At 39.3% G+C, this 20,280-nt stretch overlaps 2 protein-coding genes across 2 annotated transcripts; one reads left to right on the top strand and one right to left on the bottom strand.

The window, feature by feature from the left end:
• The first annotated feature begins 5,285 nt into the window (after positions 1-5,285).
• On the top strand, positions 5,286-13,287 carry LOC146474144 (cocaine esterase-like). The gene is made up of 2 exons (XM_085117414.1): positions 5,286-6,741; positions 6,897-13,287. The coding sequence occupies exon 2, from the start codon at positions 8,424-8,426 to the stop codon at positions 10,224-10,226; it is 1,803 nt and encodes a 600-aa protein (XP_084973540.1). The 5' UTR covers positions 5,286-6,741; positions 6,897-8,423; the 3' UTR covers positions 10,227-13,287.
• On the bottom strand, positions 12,846-20,145 carry LOC146474145 (mitochondrial protein C2orf69 homolog). Its single transcript, XM_085117416.1, has 3 exons — positions 18,529-20,145; positions 16,258-16,519; positions 12,846-15,131 (listed from the first exon to the last, which is right to left on the bottom strand). Exons 1-3 carry the CDS (start codon positions 18,658-18,660, stop codon positions 14,677-14,679), a joined length of 849 nt encoding a protein of 282 aa, XP_084973542.1. The 5' UTR covers positions 18,661-20,145; the 3' UTR covers positions 12,846-14,676.
• Positions 20,146-20,280: the final 135 nt, after the last annotated feature.

The raw sequence follows: 20,280 nt of genomic DNA on the forward strand, positions 1-20,280 counted from the left end.
TTATCGCCAAAAAGCTAAAGGAAAAAAACATCACCTTCAAAATCATCTCTTAATTTGAAGGTAACAAAAAGCAGTTCGTTTTCCATTTCGGGGTCTCGCGGAGAAGGCCCTTGTGCCTGGGTATTCCACAATTCAGGCCCTCAAGTTCTGGTCAGTCAAACTTTGGTTTTCTTTCAGCCGTTGGAGGTAAATAGAAGCCTACCCGCGAACTTGTTCTACAAGTTAAGTATTTAGTTTATTTATTATACTGATTGGTTGAACACTTTTTGTAATTCAAAAATTTGCAGAGAATGATTTTCTAGTTTATTAGTCGATTTCGATTACGACTGCAATCTATTTGAATGCGAACAGAATTCTGCATCGCCTGTAATTTAGAGTTGACATCAGTCTAAACTTGTTTATTGGTACAATATTGGTGCCCCTGAACGTAACCTCAGGTCATCTTCTCAGAACTTTTCAGCGGTATTTTTTTGCTAAGATGAAATCATATGGTGATAGGGCTTTTTCTGTTTGTGCACCAAAGCTATGGAATGATCTCCCATTACATGTACACAGTTGAGGAACACTGCCTGTTTTAACATCTTTAGAAGTAACTTGAAGACGTTTTTATTCAAGTATGCGTTCTGCTTATGATGCATCTTAGTTTTGAATATGCTTTTAATAATTGTAATTGTGAATTTGTTAATTTAATTGTAACCTTAATTAAGGTTTGTAAAGCGCCTTAGAACATTTGGATTTTGGCGCTATTAAAATTGTATTTATCATTATTATCATTATTATTATTATTATTATTATTATTATTGTTATTATTATTATTATTATTATTATTATTATTATTGGTGCCAATGGGTACCAATAATAACTTTTTTACCGATACTATCAAATTCGGGTATCGAATTCCAATCATTAGTACCTCGTAAGGCGAGTTTTTTTTAACAGCAAGTCAACTTTGGATTATGCATTTTTTGTGGAGTCTGCTAAATCTGAATCAGTCAGCAATCACGCAGTTGTTGAGGTGCCTTTTTCCTACATGTTGTAAATCTTAAGCCGGTGAACCGATACCAAATACTCGACATAATCGATACCAGGCCTCGTTGAAAAATATCGATACTTGGGGGAAATATCGCTTGTTTCGATCCCTTTCGATACTCTTCACGTGACCATTCACTTGAAAACTGAAGCCTGCGTTTGTGCCGAAAGCCGATATTTTCCAGTTTGTGTATGTGTTGTTGCAGTGTGTTTGAAGAAAGTAACAGCACTGTACGTCCCGGGCACTACCTTAGCGATGACGTAAATTTTTGACATGCGGTCCATTAACTGAAGTCTTTTCGCTTGTCAGTGACAACATCACAGAAAAGTCTTGGATTGTGACGTCACAATATCGATATTGGTATCGAAAAATGCCAAATATCGGTAAATATCGCACTCGTATCGGATCGATTTTAAAAAAAGCTGGTATCGACCCACCCTAGCGTCATAGTTGATGGTTGATTGATTTAAAAATCACTTCGCAGCCTAAAGGCTGAATTACGTGAATATTTACAAATATTTAAATTTAAACTTAATTACAGAAATAGTAGAAAAAATAGAAAAATGTAACTATGTCTCATAAAAGATACGTATATTAGGCTGAAACTAAAAACTAGAAACCACAGCCTAGATAAAGTTTAGCTAAATTTCCAGTTAAATTTCCTCGACATTGCAAATATAAATGTATTCTTAGCTCTATCAGTACGAAGCCTTGGCATATTAAAATGGTGCTGTTTCCTAAGGTTATACCGTGAGTCATCATGCAATGGTGGAAGGATTGCCCTAAGCTTGTGGCATGGGTCGTCTAGTATGGTGTTGAAAAGCTTCTGGCACAAAAGTTCATAATGATCTAACATAGGTCTTATGCCCATGTCAGCCATTGCAGTTTATTTGGAAGCAGAAGATTGGGAACTTTGTTTTTGTATGTCAACAAGGGTGATTCCTTTTCAGTTCTGATCTGTAATCTGGCTATCACCATTTTGACACTTTGGGTTTTTCCATGACTGCCCCCAGTTGAGCGACTCTCTTAGCCTGCGTAGCAGTCGTTTCCGTTTCCTTCAAGCCAAGCGGGTCAAGCGTGCGAGGGCATTGGACAAAAAGGAGCAAAAAAAGTAGGAGCGGGGGGGGGGGGGGGGTGGAGGGGCGCCCCTCCCCCCCGCTCCTACTTTTTTTGCTCCTTTTTGTCCAATGCCCTCGCGCGCTTGCCCCGCTTGGCTTGAAGGAAACGAAAACGACTGCTACGCAGGCTACGACTCTCTTGTCTTTGAGAAGAGGCACGCACGAGGGGAAATGTGCGCTCAAGGGGGAGAGAAGCACGCACGGGGGGTGGGGAGGGGGGAGGGCAATCAGCCCTGGCGCGAAAAGACGAGAGAGACGACTGGGAACGATTCAGGGTTTTCCTGCTTATTTTTCCCAGCACTATCAGATAGTATTTTTGTTTTACAGTTTTTCCTTTTGGTCTTAATTTAGCCCCATATATTTTTACCAAGTGTCTCAGACTGGAGGTTTAATAATAATTACGAAACTTTTGAATGCAGGGGACCACACGACGCACAAATCCCACTTCCCACATCCCCTCAATGACAATCACTTTCTCACTGCATCAGGCAGATAAAAGATCCTCGCAGTTAGTACGCAACTTAAGCAGTTTCAGGCTTTCTTTTCGCAACCGCTTAAGTTGCGTGCTAACTGCAAGGATCTTTCTTCTACTTGATATTTCGTCCGCAGCTCAAAATATATGTTTTATATATTGACATTCATTTGCACAAATAAACTGTTCTGAATACGTTTCGTTGCCGCATCTCTTTTACGTGTAAATAAACCAAACTGATTACAGGGATGACACTAGCTCTGGCCCTAGACAAGCCCTTTGCTGTAGTATCAGCCTAGCAATCAGTTTGCTATTAAAATAGTTGTGTTTCTCGATGATGGGTGTGACAACGTGCAGTGAATCGATGGAAATGGGCCATTTTTACTGAGTTGTGTGTTAAGTGACCTGGCCTTGGATTGGAAGCGAGGCTGGGGGTGACCTTGCTTTGATACAAACCTCACTGTTTTTCATATGTAAATGTAAACTAGTTAGCATAAGAACAGCATGATCTACATATGAAGAGCAGTGAGGTTCGTCTCAAAACAAAGTCACCCCAGCCTCGCTTACAATCCAAGGCCAGGTCACATAGCACACAACTGTAAAATGGGCTATTTCCAAGGGGCGGTCGTTGATTGTGCAGACATCAATAAGTTATACAGGGTTTGTAGCTAATTCAACTAAAGACGTGTATTTCGTGGTTGCCTAGGAAGAATTTACGTTCTGTGTTGCAAAAGTATAGACCTGGGGCGCGTTTTATGATATTCTTGATCGATATAAAGATACGGAGAGTTTTGAATTTTGCCTGTCTGACCGAATGTTAATCCCGTACCCAAAGTCCCCAGGCTCTTTGGCCAGCGGTTGGTCGCTCCTGTCAACCAACTGCTGGCCAAAGAGCCTGAGGACTCTGGGTACGATAGCCAATTCTTGGCGGGAAACCTGGGTACAAAAAGGTCTAAGAAAAATGGCGGAATTCCGCGTGATCACATTATAGGTTATTTTATTGGAAAGTAACACTTCCATATCAAATGTACAGTTAACGTTTCCCTTCACTAGATTTTTGAGGCAGGCATATAAACTGGACTGCAAAACAGTCTTTTTTCGTTCCAAATTCACGGTGGGAGACGCGGATGGCCGAAAGCGCGAAAACGCGAGGCAGCCGTGAAGCGTGTAATCGCGCGCGAGCATCACATGGACAGTCTCGAGAGTAGACCGACATGCGTCGGCAAAATGGCGACTAACTATCGACAAAACGTTGGTCAAGTATCGACCGACGTGGCGCCAACATATCGGTCAACTTCCGACCTATACTCTCGACCGACATGAATTATCGATAAAGGGTCGACCGAGTGCCGGTCGTGCATCAGTCGACACTCGGTCGACACTTCGTCGATGCGTCAGGGTCGACATGTCGACCGAGGGAGCCTATTGCACACATGATCTGGTCCTCATGGCCCTCAAAATAAATAAATAAATAAATAAATAAATAAATAAATAAATAAATAAATAAATAAATAAATAATAAATAAATAAATAAATAAATAAATAAATAAATAAATACTTATAGAAGACTATGGACACTATATACAAACATATTGAAGCCATCCAGAAAATAAAATTTACTTGCATGAATGACTGCGTAAAAATTTGATTATTTAAAATTAATTTTTAAAAGAAGTGAACCGCGTTTAAAATGTTCAGGCACTGGAAATGTCGGCGTATTTCTGTAACATGACCAGTTTGCCGACAAATATAATGTCTTCCGCTTGTCAACAAAACAAATGAGAACTCCAACAGGACAATAAAGAAACAAAATGACAATTCCACAACTTTTCATAGCACTTAGAAAGACCTGTTGACATAAAAGCTGCGTTAAGGCACTTCCGGCGGAGACACAGTTCCTGCAAGTAAATCCACTGGTCAAGACAAGGTCAGCATGAAAACAAAATTAATAAATAAATTAAAAAAAAAAAATAATAATAATAATAATAATAAATCAAGGCAGAAGCTCGTCATAGGAGAAGGTAGAAGAATGTGGGCATTCAAAACACGTGCAAGAACAAATATTGGCAAACAAAGAATATCTCACGCAGCTGTTGACCTCTGGAGAAAACTTCCCGAATCTATAAAAACACTCATCGACTTTTCCAAAATCAACTCGAAAACCAACACGTACCACCCTCAAGATAATAGTCAATAGACTCTTGTTACCCATCACCAGTGCTACCTTCTTCTGCTCCCTAACTAGAACTGACGCAATTTAATCTAGCTAGCTGGGGCTAACTCGAAAACTCATCGGTTTATTTAGCCTCCAGGCTCTAACGTTTGATAACAAAATATTGTATTTGTTCTTAATTAAGTTCTAATCACATACAGTTATTGTTAATATATCTACCTGTGTATTTGGCGAAAATAAAATCGTAAAAGATAATATAGGGTTATACAGCTATTTCAATTAACGTTGTCGGATCAAAGCTTAGAGCTTAAAGATATCTTCAAAGAGGCTGCCACCATATCCATTTGATATCCTAACATTTCTTTCATCCAAATGGCTCGCCATCGTATATCTTTACTGGACAGACGACGAGGCATCGCTGACTTTGATGACCTTATTCATAAAAAATCCACAGAATCCTGAGGTCTTGCCTTAAAGCTTTATACTTTGATCCAACAACGTCAATTGAAACAGCTGTATACAGTAGTTGTAACTTTTAGATGGTAAAATTTGGGTTTTTGTACTTTCTGATCGGGAAAAACTTAAAGTACACATATAAAAAAAGTGTCGTGTGACGATCCAAATGGAGACTAAGTGAACTTGAGTCACGCCCACAAAATGGTATTGTGATACCCTTCGGCATGTTGTCTCTAAGCTTAGGTTTCCTTTCAAAAGCAACACTTCCGCCATGCGAGAGTCTCGCCTTTGTTAAGCTCGGTTTTCCTGAACGCCTTGTTACCTACGGTTGTACAGTTATTTGTATTACTGACCAGCTAGCTCTCGAACCTGTCCCTTTATTGCTTACTTTTCGTTTTTATTTATTTTGTTCTATTTTGTTATCGATTCGATCTACCTGGGCCGGGATATTTTTCTCCTCGGCCGCCTAGAGCTTATCGTCACTATTAAAGAGATTTAGAGAATTACGCTTACGGCAAACGGCAGACGGCAGAAATGACCACGTGACCATGTTTACCGTACCCAACATTTGCCGCAAGCTGTTTTCAGTTTCTCAGTAAAATTGAGTAGTTTTGCGTTAGCATCAAACGTCAGAATTGTTTTCCACTGTTCTCATCTGTGTACCAATTTTTTCAAGAAAACATGAACGCGAATCTCACGTCTGTGAGTCGTTTGTCGTAAACTAGGCTGAGTATCTGGACAATTCTAGTTGACACTGTATCTTGTCGCAGATTGTTTCTTGATATTTAGAGTGTAGCAACACAGATTTCTCTTGTGTCGGGCACCTTTTCAAGCATTTGCATTCCACCCAAAAAAATTCCTCGCGGTAGGGCTTCCCTATTGTTGATGCTAATATGACATTTGAAGGTTCCAATTAGTTTGTCTCGTGTCTTTCAACTCTCTAACAAGGATATAACAAGAATATCATTTGTTCAAAGTTAACAACGTCGTTTACTAATCAGTAAACAATTGCAAGTCGGTAAATAAATCTATTGCCTCCGTATTAGCGGTAAATTTCAGTGTAAGAAGCAAAATACACAAACAGACCTAAAGCCCCTTATTCCCACTGCGAAACTGGATATACGTACAGTAGCATTTAACGGAAAGAGGAAATTGCAGGACGAGATTTCTCACGCCATACCCCACAGCGTCGTCGCCAGAGTTAGTTAAAAACTCGTTATGTTAAAACTTAATTTGCAAAATTAAGTAGTTAGTATTGTACCTCTCGTCTTTAAAGGATTACTTTACCGCTTCGTGGAAGATTCTTGTATTTGCAGTTAAGATAATTTGACGAGAATCACATTCTAGCTGACTTAACCATTCCTGCCCTTGCCACAAAATAGATACCAACTTCAGTTTTCCTCGCCATTTTTTAAAGTTAAAACATTAGACGAATTGCAGTTACGGAGAACGATCTCCGAAGGTCCTTGGCAGATGTTTTCACTAAACCAAGGTGGGTTTTCTTGCAGATAATACCTCTGAGTCATTCACTCCATAAGCTATCACTATTCTATGAATGATCCAAACTCTACATCAAAGTTAATTAAATTTCCATCACCGTATAACTTAATCACTGCTGTACAGGTATACTTTTATGATATGTTTCAGGAAAGAGCTATGGCCTTCTAGGCGCTGTGGTTAGGTTTTGGAGTTAAAAAATGGACTTGACGTGACTTGGAAGTAATTCTACTGGAAAATGTCCAAAGATGGCAGTGCCGTTATCTTGAAGGTTTGCGCAAGACCCATGGCTTAAAAAAAAGCTGTTTAGAAAACTAGCCTGTTCCCGGTTTTCAAATAGTGGGGAGCCGTGTGAAGCAAATTGCGTTTCTTTTCTACTTTTTCTAACGCTCGCAATATTTTCCTCGCCTTTATAGTTCGCACGGAACAGGCTAATTAGAAAGACATGCGATAAGGTTGTTCGTTTTTTGGATACGAAACGAGATCAAGAGGGTGACCATTCAAATGAAAGCTATTGAGCAATACTATGCTGTAGGGTGTTCATTTTTCATCATTTCTTGGGTTTTAATTACAGAAAATTAGCTCCAGGCCGAAAAGGCAAAGAGTTTTTTTCTTTTTTCAATGAAGAGAAGCACTTGAACTCTGGTTACTACGCATATTAAAAAATATTTTGATTTCAATGTGATGAGTGACTAGTGAGAAATGTAATTTTTTATTCCTTGAACAAGTGGCTAACAAGCGGAAAAAAATCATTTCAAAAAGGTTTATTCTTGAGATAAATGTTTCTATGGTTAAAGTTTGCAACCACGAAGAAGAACTGATCGTTTCGCGGTGTGTGAAGACAACTGATAAGAGAGAAGCGATTTCAATCCATTGCAGTATTCATTGAAAGAAACCTCGGTCACCAGTGAATGGATAACAAACAGACGTAACTTTCAACACTTTGTATACCAACAGAACATTTTCAAGTCTGGAGCCTTCACGTGACATGTTAATTTCCAACAAGTGAAAATGGAAAATGGGCATAAACTGAAGATTTCTTCAACAAAGATATACACAGCATGCGGCAGGTTTTTTAAGGGTGCTCCACGATCTGAACGTCTTTGTAAACTTAGATGACAAAGGAATAAAAGGTTTAAGCGAATTAATTGCTGGTCAGGTCAAACACGATTTTGACCCAGAAGAAAAGGTGATATCATGGTGTGTGCAATTTCCAATAACGGGCAAAAACAAGGAAATAATTTTCTTTTATGTTCTCGCATATTCATTCGCTAGAACTACCCTTCACAGAAAACGTATTTTATGACCAATAACGATTACAAAAAAAATTAAAGGCAATTTGCGTGAAAAACTGGCATTCGAAGCGGAAAAATGAAAACGATTTTCTTTGACGTCCAGGAGACACTGCAATATTACCATTCAAGGAAAGGTGTTCTGTTCAATTACCCTAACTGATTGCATACTATTGTTCATACCCCTTGCGGTTACATCAATAATAAATATCTTTGGTCATTTCCGTTGATTTTATCCATTGAAAAACAAGCTTAACAACCGAAATTACCTTTTTGAAGGCAATTAAGATTGTGTCGTTAGCCTATCCTGACAGGTGAGAAAATTAGAAACACGACAGCTTGGTGAGTGAGGCAGCCATTTGGCACTGATAGGCCTTTGGTAAACATGGCGGAAAGGAAAGAAGCAACTTCGTGTAGAATTGTCCTTTTTTCGTTCGTCCCGCTGTTAATTGCTACAGTTCAAGCCCACGATCCTGCCGCTCTGATAACAACTGAACTGGGCTTAATTCAAGGTGTTACTCAGGTAATTCCAAACGCCCACGGATCTGTTAAGGCGATCCATAAATTTCTGGGGATTCCTTATGCAATGGCTCCAGTTGACAACCTGCGCTTCGCCCCGCCACAGCCCCATCTGGGCTGGAAGGATGTCTACCAAGCGACCTCGTTCAAAAGCATCTGTATGCAGATGATTCACCACTACAACATGTCAATTCGGCAAGCTTGGGATGGATTCTCCGAGGCAGACAACATCAGTGAAGATTGTTTGTACCTGAATATCTACACCCCGGCCAACGCGTCCAACTCGAATCAATCTTACCCCGTCCTGGCCTACATTCACGGAGGTGGCTTCTTCGCTGGAACTCCTATACGCGTCGTGTCCCCAGGCGAATATTTGCCATTGCGAGGAATAATTCTCGTTGGCATTCAATATCGCCTTGGCCCTTTCGGGTTTTTCTCGACAGGTGACTCAGCTGCTCCAGGAAATTACGGAATGCTAGATCAGGTTGAGGCGCTGAGATGGATCAAAAAGAACATTGAAAAATTTGGAGGCGATCCATCACGGGTAACACTCTTCGGGGAGAGTTCTGGTGGAGCAAGCGTTAACCTTCATCTTCTCTCGCCTCTGTCAAAAGGTCTTTTTCATCGTATCATCACAGAAAGCGGAACCGATTTGTCGCCATTTGCCTTTCACGACAATTCAGGCGTTTCCCGGGCCTCGAGGCGGCTTGCAGAGAAATTAAAGTGCCCTGATGTTAAAAGCACAGGTTTAATGTTGCAATGTCTAAGGTCGAAAAAGGCGCTGGAAATTTTAGAGTCTGGGACCAACGGCTTCTTTTATCCCGTTGTCGATGAAAGATTTTTGCTCGATTCTCCGATAAATCTGCGAAAAGCGGGCAAGTTTCAGAAGTTACCCACCATCGCTGGTTTCGTGAGCCACGAAGGCTCTTTTTTGCTGGGTAAGTCTGCGCAAGAATACGACAAAACCTTGTTCAGAAGCAACATAGAGATGCACATAATCAACAGCATTTCACACTCCGCCGAACGGAAGTCGCTGTTGGTTGACGCAGTTCTGTTTCAGTACACACACTGGCCGGGAAATACCAACAACGCCTCAAAAATTCGACAAAGTTTGATCGATGCCTTGACCGATTACTTCGTCGTAGCGCCGACACATGCAAGCCTGGCTTTCCAAAGTCGTTATTCTGCAACATGGTTGTACGAGTTTCGGCATCGCTCTCAGCACAGCCCTAAACAAGCGTGGGAAGGCGTGGCGCACGGAGACATAACAGCGTATGCGTTCGGCGTCCCTCTGCTAAATCTAAGCTTACCGCACCCGTATACAGAGGAGGATAGAAACATAAGCGACTTTATGGTGACTGTTTACACAAACTTTGTCAAAAATGGAGTCACAACGTCGAAGCCTGTGTATGGCGTAAATTGGAAAGAATTTCAGCCAAATGATCAAGCATATCTTCGAATCGAAGCAAACCCTCATATGGCCAAAGACTTCGAGCCCCTTAAAGTTGCATTTTGGAATGATTACCTCCCGGAACTGTCCAAATCCGCGGTGAATTGCCAGGGACCCGAAGTACGCGGGACAGAGAGTTCAGGGCAAGTAACACAATTATACAGCTACGGTTTATTGCTTGCAATGTTTCTTCTAAACATTTGGGCTATAACAACCTAATCCACTTGGATTCAGAAGAAGAAGAAGACGACATTTTAAAAATGCTCTGCCGTAACCAGCTATATATTTTTTCTAGCTAGAAGTACAAAAATTTTAGAAGCTAATTACTGAAAAACAAAAACGACAGAGCAATCTTTTTAATCAGAACACAAGAAAAATGACAGACTCGGAGCAATCTTTTTTATCAGAACACAAGAATTTAATAGGGAAATTAAGTAATGACAACGGCAACGGCAACGACAACGCCGCAAAACAGTAGGTTTAATGAGCAAAAATAATCGCTCTGCACGTGCGTTTTAAATTTTGGAACATTTCTTTGCCGTCCTCTGCAAAACAACAACGTGGAACGACCAAATTCAAGGTTTTGTGGAGAACGTAAACACACGACGGTGAATGTTTCATTTTCTTAACGCCACTCCTACCAATTTGGTTCCTGGGTAGTTCGCCGTTTCTGTAGAAGTTGAACAAGTTGAAATAATCGCGAAGTAGCCCAGATGAAATACGCATATTTTCAGGAGTTCGTTGGCGTTGCCCTCGTCGCTTCTTAGGTTCCCTAATGACTTTACACGGAACAAGCTAGCTATACGTTTTGTCGTGGTGAAATCTTTGTCGACGTGATAAAAGCCACTCCTAAGAATTGCCTTTTTAAGCAGATACGGAAAAAACAAGCGGACCTATTTGCACAACTGTTTATCGTGTAAATACAAAAATCAATTATGCTAGATAAAACAAAAATATGTATCCGTTGTCCAAATGGCAATATTCCATTACAATCTACTTCGTTTCTGAAATTAAATTGTTTAGGTTCAAAATATTGAAAAAAACGACTGTGACATTTAGCGGCAAATGAATGCATCCTCTGTGTTATAGTGAAGAACAAATGATTAAAAAACCAGAATATAGGAAAATCATTAAGCGTTTCGGTAATTTGTTTATAAGCTTGAAGTATTTGAAAAAAAAAATGTGTGGGCCATTAGTTAAATGAGTGGAAAATGGTTTTAAAACATTCATTGTTCTCCGGAAATATCTTTTCTACCTGTTTGATACAAATTTTTCATGACTTCCAGCACGATCAAGCGTTCACAAAATAAAAGATTAGAATGAGAGGTGATAAAAATAATCAAAAATTTCAGAGAAACAACCAATGAACTACAAAAAATATAACTATTACATTAGACTTACAAATGGTTGCTTGTCGTGGATTGTTTCAGCAAAACTTTATCTGTAATTGAAAAGCATTAACTCGCATTCTGGATAAAAAAAAATATCGCTTTGTAAAAGCAACGTTTAATCTATAACGTAGGCATTACACAGAGCGTATGGAAATCATTTCGATTAATTTTGTAGCTGTTGATATTCCAGTTCAGTTAACAAGACGTTTGCAAAAGTTTTTAAAACACAAAAACATGCTTTGTCATTAATGTTTTGGTAAAACTTTTTACCAAAATGTAGCCATATTTTGACATCAATATCGTTTAGCTTTCGCTTTGGTTCACGCTTTAAATATCAGCAAAAATTTGGCTTTTGTACATTTAGATAACAAACTGCCCAAGGAAAGCTTAATTGAGGCAAACGAGCAGTCGAATGTTTTGAACTTCGATTAATTTTGGTAGCTGATGTCTATCGGCAAGCGAACGTATGTAAAATTAATAGCTTTGATGAGTTAATATGTATGATTTTAGATTAGTGCCATAGATATTACGATTTCATAAATGTTAGAGCCACATAATTCGATCTTTCACCTCCCCAAGTCGAATCTTCCATCCCTTCGTGAAAAACGAATTTTCTCGAGTCTTGGTTTTGGTCGTAAAAGTACGGGATCGGAGGGGGGGGGGAGCTTCTCTTGTTCCGCCAGTGAATGTCTTCAGGTTAGCTAAAAAGTTATTCCATACCATATTCTTCCAATAAAAAAAGTTCACACAGAAGTTAGAAGAACTTAAATTTTGAGAATGGAGCTGTACAAAGAAGGATCAAGAATACACAAATTCTTAAACCAGTCAAACAAATCGTGTTTATTTAACCTTGTACGTTACATTCGTTAATTGTTAATATTCCTAAGTTAACAGTTATGTAGGACATAACCGTGGAGAGCATTTAATAACAGCTCGTTATCCTTACGACAGTACAGTTTTCATGCAGCAATTTGATTGGTGCCTTACTCAATGAGCCACGTGACACAGCATGTTACCACTACCTTATTTGGAAAGCTACGTTTTTAAAAGAAACTGGAAAATTGAACGCCGGTTTCTTCTATTTGTTTTCTTCATTGTTTTCTCGACAATTTGTAACTATAGAGTGTTTTCACATGACGTCACAGCGGCCATGTTGGTGTCCCAAAACAAAGAAATGGCGGCCATGTTGGTGTCCCAAACTAAACCTCTGGGAATTGAACTCTGTTTTTATGCAAATACTTTCTTTTGTTTCAGTAAACCAAAATGGTCGGTAGTCACGTGAATGAAAACACTCTATATTACCCTGTCGAGGAGTACATCATAAAACAATCATTTCAATCAACCTCGTTAAACTTCCTGCTAGCAGAGGTCCCTGAGACCGCTGCTAAAAAGCGAATCGTTAAACATGAATTTATGGCCAACTTTTGAGTTCACATATACAACCCGATTTCATAGTGTAATAATTGTTTTATTACAAAGGACCAAAAAATATAGCTACATCTTGCTGATTTCGTTTCGCAAGAGAGACCAGCGTGTCGTGTTTCCCAAAACTCCCGGAAAACTTTTCGGGCCCGAAAAACTATTTTACTTGCACGATGTTCATTGCCAGAAAATTGACTTTTATGATTTTGAAAGCTAAACCGTTGAAAACTTTATAAGATTAAGAAACACTTTGGGATAGTTTGAACAAAAAGCTACCAGCAGCCGATGGAAAATGGCTTTGAAAAATACTTCTCGGGTTCTGGAAAACTGTTCGGGAGTTTTGACAAATGGGCCCCAGAAGACGATTTAAACTGATGATGGCTGATATACCATGGCCGCTAAGCCAATCAAATCCCTGGAATTACATTATACAATGATCCAGTTTTAAATAGCTATTAAATAACCTTGTAACAGGGTTCCGTATCTATCAGTGTGTGATATTGGTCGCAGCTTGATACTTGTGTAATGATAAAGTCAAACTGTATGTCAATCACTCTCATATAGCTGTGCAATGTATTCAGTTTGTCAAGAGCATTACTATGTATATGTATACCAACACTGTACATTCGTTGTCGATTTTTCTTGAAAATATATATTAAAAACATTTCTGAAATAAATTATTCTGTCGAGCTTATTGATGTTCCGACTATGATGTTTCGATATAGGGACCTTAAACGGCGATGACAACGAGGTCGTCAAAAAATAATTTACACTGTAATTAGCAAAACAATGGCTATGTACGTGCGTTATACATTTTGGTAAATTATTTTTGCTGTTCTCTGCAAAACAACAACGTGAAATGACCAAATTCAAGGTTTTGTGGAGAACGTGAACACACGACGGTGAATTTTTCATTCTCTTTCTTAACTTGAACCGACGCTACTCCTCCAATTTGGTTCCTGTGTAGTTCACCGTTTATGTAGGAGTTGAACGAGTTGAAATAATCGCGAAGTAGCACAGATGAAGCAAAGTTATATTTTCAAGTGACGCTTTCGTTGGCGTTGCCGTCGTCGCTGACGTTCCCTAAGGTCCCTAATGAAAAACGTCGACCGTTAAAATACGAAATAGTTCACTCACAATCTGCTTCACCATATACAATATATGCAGCACTCAATACCAAGGTTTCTAAACAAACGTTTTCATGATCACCTTGTCGTTCAATTATTGTTTTGTAAAATATCTGCATGTATTGTAACTGGATGTGCTTTACTTTTCTTGCTGCTGCAAATTTGCTGTCATTTCAAAACCCAAAATGTTTGTCTGTCAGCAGAAACAACGAAATGATTGACACGTTTTTTTTTATAAACTATCACCCCAGTGCAATAAAACTGTCGATTAGTGCCTCTGGCCAGAGACAGAGTAGGTCGGAATGGATTGAAACTTGAAAAATGTTAGGCTAACGTCTTTCAAGTTCTCGCATTTTTGTTTCCAAAATGCGCTAGAACAGATCACGAGTTGTTCCTTTGAAGAATTGAGTTGAAGGTCTTATTTCATCATTTTTAACAAAAGATATCAAAAACCCTATGATACTTCCCCTTTAAACAAACGGCACAGGTTCAACCATAACATGCTTGATATTTTCTTTGCTGATGGGAATGTTGAACATTCTTGAACGAAATAAAACATGTTGAATGGCCTATTCTAATATTCAAAATGGCGCGATACACCATTTCATATTTGTTGAATACTGAACAATCCAATAACTTGATTACTAACGTGAGTTGAACCGTGTGTTATTCCCCTTTTTATAACCTTTTGTTTTCTTATTTAGATTATTAAGACCTATTAACAGTAGCTCAAAACTTTCCCTTAAAGTTTTCAAGAAGTTTAAAATGGAATGCCAGCGAGGGATCTCTATCCTGAAAATGAACTTTGACCTTTACATCCTTCGCGCCAAGCAAGCGCAGATTCTCCACAAATTTTTTCTGTTCCTTTCCAATCCAAGGCCGCGTGGAATCCTTGATTTGATAGGGTGTCACGTGCACGCGAATGCTTGGCACGTGCTTAGCCAGATGGTAAAGGAATTTTTCATCAGTGATCCACGTGTTAGATTCTCCGCTGTGGCCGCCGTCCAACCAGTACATTGTAGAAATGCGTGACGTAAAGTCATTGAGGCGCGGGTCGACGCCCGCCGACACCATAGAAAGCTCGTAAATGATTTGATTCAAGACTACGCAACCCTTACTGAATCCTATAAGAACCACCGGGAAATCAGATGTAGGGTCTTCCTCGTCCTCTGGAATGTCCAAAACTATGTGGATTGAATGATTTGAGTCAGAATTCTAAAACAAAGTCAAACAGTTGTAGCTTTACCTTGCTGTCCCCAAACTCCTGTTCGTTTTACACAGCAAGGCTGAGTTTTGCCAAACTGATTTTTTGAGCTGCGGTTTAATTTGCCAAACTGATTTTTGAACCAAATGTGGAATCCTCTAAATCAAGCCGGGCCAAATCTTTCGAAGGCCATTTCTGTAAAATTAGCTTGTTTACGTTGGGTTAAGTACCGTATACGTTCAAAAGTGAGAAACTGTCAACCATACGTCTTGGCGATGTGAAATTCCCCTTACCGTGTTACGTTTTGTATTGTTTTCATACTTTAACCCAGAAACTTTTAAACCAGGAAGGGTTTAACCACTGGAAAAGAAAGCCGGGGTCTTTTCCCCAAAGTTTTCGCGCGCGAAGGCATCCAAAACTGTTGATTGTCCAACAGGTGTAACCACTTATACCACAACAAAATTTCAAATCAAATGTCCAGGCCCTAAAAACTGAATATCAATCTTACCCGCTTAACAACCCCCCCCCCCCCCCTCCAAAAAAAAAAAAAAAAAATCTCTCACTTTATTTATAGTTGTCTTCACTGAAAGGGTCATCAGAACCTCTCCTCTAGCCAATCAAATTGCACAAATCGCGCCTTGACCTCTGCACCTTTCCCGGCCATGTTTAGCAACAGTTCCGTGCTTTCCTGTACATGATACAAGCTACACGCATGCTTCCCACTTTTGACACTGGTTGTGCTTTATATTTCGCGACTCCTTATTGGCTAATTTACTTTCGTTGCGATTGGCTTGATGACGCTGACATGGTTTTCATTTCAAGGCTTTTAGTAAAATACCATTCAGGGGAAGGAAATTAGAGGTGTTTATAAGCAGGTACTACGACGACGGTAACGAAAATGTCACAAAACAATAGGCACTGCACGTGCCTTTCTTTGTCGTCCTCGGCCAAACAACAACATGAAAATGACCAAATTCAAGGCTTTATGGAGAACGTGCGAACATGTTTTGGTTATTAAGCTTATTGCTTTGTTGACGTTCTCGTTGCAGTCGCCGTCGTGGCTGCCGAAGTTCCTTAATAAGTTAAACAACCAACTATACACTTACCTCGTCTAACAGATGATTCAAGTAGAGCTTTCAAATGATACAAAGCCCCATAATCGAGATTTCTGTGGTCAGGTACACCAAACATATTCACGTCTACAAAGTTCTGATAACAGGCGAACGTGTTGAGATGATATCTGGACGGTCGCACAACCCAAATAAAGCTGTATGGAAATCTTTTTTCTAATATCTTGGCTGTGGCTTCTAGATTCCACTGTTTCCATTTCTTGTTGTCAGCGTGTTTTTCCATGTTTTCCATGTAATCCTGAAAAGAAACGAAAAGTTGTTTTGTTACGCTGAAGTCAACTCGTGTAGGTCGTTAAAACGTTCAAATCAAACAGTGTCAGAACTAGAAGACATCATGCTACGTTGGTGCTTTTACACTTATTTGTATTTTTTTTTTACGCAAATAACGTCATACCTCAAATATTCGGCTTATGACTGTTGATCTTTCACCGTCATTTCTTAACAAATTGCAACACCGAACTAAAATTGAAAACGCTCGAAAGTTTCGAAGTCGCAAATAAAATCTGACTCTCGGTCAAGTAAAGATTGTTATTAATCAGAGGTACAGAACGATTTGTTTTTGTGGAAGATCTATTCGGAAGACCGCTTAACTGCCTCGGAGATTCGGATTAAATTGCGATGAAACCACTGTTTTGTTTATCGAAATATCACCTCAAACTTTCGAAACTTCTTTTGTTTTCGCAAGGGTAACCGACATGTCGCTTAAAGTGCAAAATAAGGGAAGCGCCAACAACAGCACGTAAATTAACGAGGAATAAAACATTTGGTTCTTAAAAACTCAATGTGGCTTTAATTTCAACTAAAGAATCCAAACGGATCAGATTGTCTTTAACAGCTAACGAAAATATGCCTTTAGAAAGGACATAAAACAACGTGAAAACACAAGGAACATTTAAGAAATATTCTCGTTCGGTCCTTTTCAACATTTTGTTTGTTCAGGGTATTGAACACTATTGCAGTTGAAAGCAATATCTGTCTTCATCTAACATTTGCAATGGAATTAAAGGTGAACACATTTTCATACAAAATCAATATCTGAATGAATTACAATTACTACAACGTTTATGAGAAATGCGCAAATTGTTTTACTTTAAGTCTTAACAAAGCCAGTTAAAACTGTTTTCGGAAGAATCAGTTTCTCAACGCACAGCTTTAAAACGGAGTCTTTGGCCAGACACGAGCATTTAAATGTACTTTCCTTCAAGAACTTTCCAAAGTTTTAGATTTTTAAGTGAATGTAACTGAAAGAAAACGTCCAGAAATGAAATTCACCGCCTAGTTTTCAGGGAGGGAGCTCTTGGTAGGAAACTTGGCAGAAAACCTACCAAGAAACAAAACGCTTCTATCTTCCGAGACTTACACCTGTAGCCAAATTACTTGATTTTCACCAACACACATCCCCGTCAATAAATTCCTATTCTCTTGTTCAAATTGCCTCGTTCAGTTTACCGCTTTGACGCCATTACACTAAATAAATGAAGGCAGTTTGGCGGAGATTTTAGGGCCGTATCATATCAATTTGTATATACAAGAAGCCCAGTACGATTTCACAGCCGGAAAGACTGCAAAGTACAATGAACAAGGAGTTCCCTGGAGAGTAGATTTTACACAGATCGTTAAAAGAAAAACAGTCACAGCATTTCTGTTGAGAAATTAACATTTGCTTTGACCTCTCGCTAACAACAGTTTTAAAAACTGTAGAGAATATCCTTCGCTTTTATCTGGCTTTGTCAGTCTTCAATAAAACAATTTGCGCATTAGGTGTCCGGCAAATACTCAATGAGGACATATAAACATCGACGACATCGCGCCATCACTTGAAACCTTTCAACTTCAATGGCTTCATCAACAAAACTATGATAGGGTAAATCAATTTATTAACGACCTTGTACTTGATTGAGATAGGATTTTCTTTTCCACGACTTCGCAAATCTCGATTGTTTTCATTTTTAGTTCGGCAAAAAGCTATTTGCGCTGTTGTAATCTAGAAAGATAGCCGATAGCAGTTGGAGCGAACTCGGCTGAAAATCACATGCAAAACAAACTTCCATAAAACAAGACAAAGCATTGGTATACTCAAATAACCGTGAAATGCTTCTTAAACAATCTTAAACAACTTAGCGCACAACCGTAAAATATCGCCAAAGCTAAACGGAAAAGCCAATTTACAGATTAACACTTTTTCGCAACAATTTGACCTTTTTCACGCACTAGTTTTCCGTTGACATGAAAATTTGTTGGACTTACCTGAACATCGCCTGGAAAAAACACAACGTGTTGCTGGCCTTCGGAACCACAAAACACGACGTCATTTTTTCTCCCTTCGTAGCCAGGAACATTTAGCAAAGGGACTACGGGAGAAGTTGAAGATTTATCCATAAAAACGCCACAAGCAAACTGATGAAATTACGAACGTGCGTAAGATATGTGCTATGTAATCAAAATAAACAAAGGTTTAAGCATGGCGATATTAGAGAAATATTACCATAAAAATTGGACAATGTTTGCGTATTAATCCATGTGCTATTGTTTTCGCCCGATAAATTAACCCCGTCTTTGACAAGTTTTCGGTGCTATGCCGGCGGGTAGTGCACACAAAACGAATCGAAGGAAATTAGCTCCGTTCCTAAAGTTAAACAGTCTAAAAATATTTACGCCCGCAGCGCAAAAACCCATATTACTTGTTAATTTGTTTTCATTTGACCACTTGCAGCTGGAATTTTTTTCGCCAAGGAAAATGCTTTCAATTAGTAAACAAAAAGCTGTACTGTAATTTCTATAGATTGCGCCGCATGGAATAGAAAATGGTAGCTAGAAGAAAACGTCACAAAGCCAAGCTCCATTAAGTTAAAACCTATAAACAAACTGCATTGTTTCTCCTCAGCTCAACCTTTCTTCGTCTTTCGCTAATCGGTTTGTTTTCGAACTCTAAAAGCGCATCATTTAACTTTTATATTGCAATAGCCACACCGAACGCCAATACGTTCACATATTAACACAATAAATCGATTGTTAAACGTTTTCGAAATAGCTCGAGCATTTTTCTTTTTCCCCAAACATCCGTTAATGTTGCCACAGCGATTTTTTTCCCCATATCTCTATTTTTTCTTTCGGGATTTCAGCCAGCTCTTGAAGTAATAAACATCCTTTGACGCACCTAATTAATTGGTTTATTGACAACGTCGAGAAAGTCATTTACTAAAATTAACTTTGAAAAGACGGTACGAAGATCATTCAGCTCCAAGAGCTACTTTCAAGCGTTTCTTCTTCGTTTCTTGTTGTTAGAACAGACACGCACAAACTTTTTGTCTGAAGTCATCGTAAAGAAGAAGCAAAGAAGATGCAACACAAAACGATGGAAAATTAGAAGAGAGCTATCAAGTGCAGACTGATTTTAGAACAAGATGGTGGGGCGAGTGGGGGGTAGGCTATAGGAAAGAATGACATCACCCATCCCACCCTACTTCTTTAGTCTAAAATACTAAAAGCAAAAGCTGTAAATTGAAGCTGTAATTTTGTTTTTGGTTCTTCCAGTTTCCGAGTATACTGTGACAAGTAGTGACTAACTTCAAGACCTAGCAATTCTCCCGCACCACCCACCTTGATGAGATGCTAGTCCACCTTGGGCCTTGGGGTCACCCCCCCCCCCCCCTCTCAACAGTATATTGTCGGTACACACAGGGTAGAGGTGGAGGTGGAGGTGGAGGGTGGGAAAGAACACGCGATCGAGGCTAGGCATGGAACCAACCGCCCATTTAACCAAGCCTCGCCCGTGTGAGTAGGTGTCCTGTGGCTCGCGCGCGTTCTCTGTAGTTTTCATGATCCGTTGGTAGTCGTTTAATTATAATTGATGGAAGCAAAAATGTAATCGTTAGTTAGGTTTTGGAGCTCAGTGTTCGCATACTAATAAGATTGAGGTGTAGTAAATTGATAAAGAAAACTGTTAAGATCCAAAATTTCAAGGGTGATGCACAATCAAACAAATTAGCACTTCTCCGG

Source organism: Pavona decussata, unplaced genomic scaffold, assembly GCF_977016875.1.
Source record: "Pavona decussata unplaced genomic scaffold, jaPavDecu1.1 SCAFFOLD_91, whole genome shotgun sequence".
NCBI lineage: Eukaryota > Metazoa > Cnidaria > Anthozoa > Scleractinia > Agariciidae > Pavona > Pavona decussata.

Bases quoted from the DNA above. Each gene is read 5' to 3' on its own strand.
- LOC146474145 (XM_085117416.1), bottom strand. From the start codon at position 18,660: ATGGATAAATCTTCAACTTCTCCCGTAGTCCCTTTGCTAAATGTTCCT. The intron at 16,520-18,528 runs GTAAGTCCAACA...GTTTCTTTTCAG, and splicing joins TTTTTCCAGGCGATGTTCAG to GATTACATGGAAAACATGGA. The intron at 15,132-16,257 runs GTAAGTGTATAG...CAATCCACATAG, and splicing joins TGAATCATCTGTTAGACGAG to TTTTGGACATTCCAGAGGAC.
- LOC146474144 (XM_085117414.1), top strand. From the start codon at position 8,424: ATGGCGGAAAGGAAAGAAGCAACTTCGTGTAGAATTGTCCTTTTTTCG.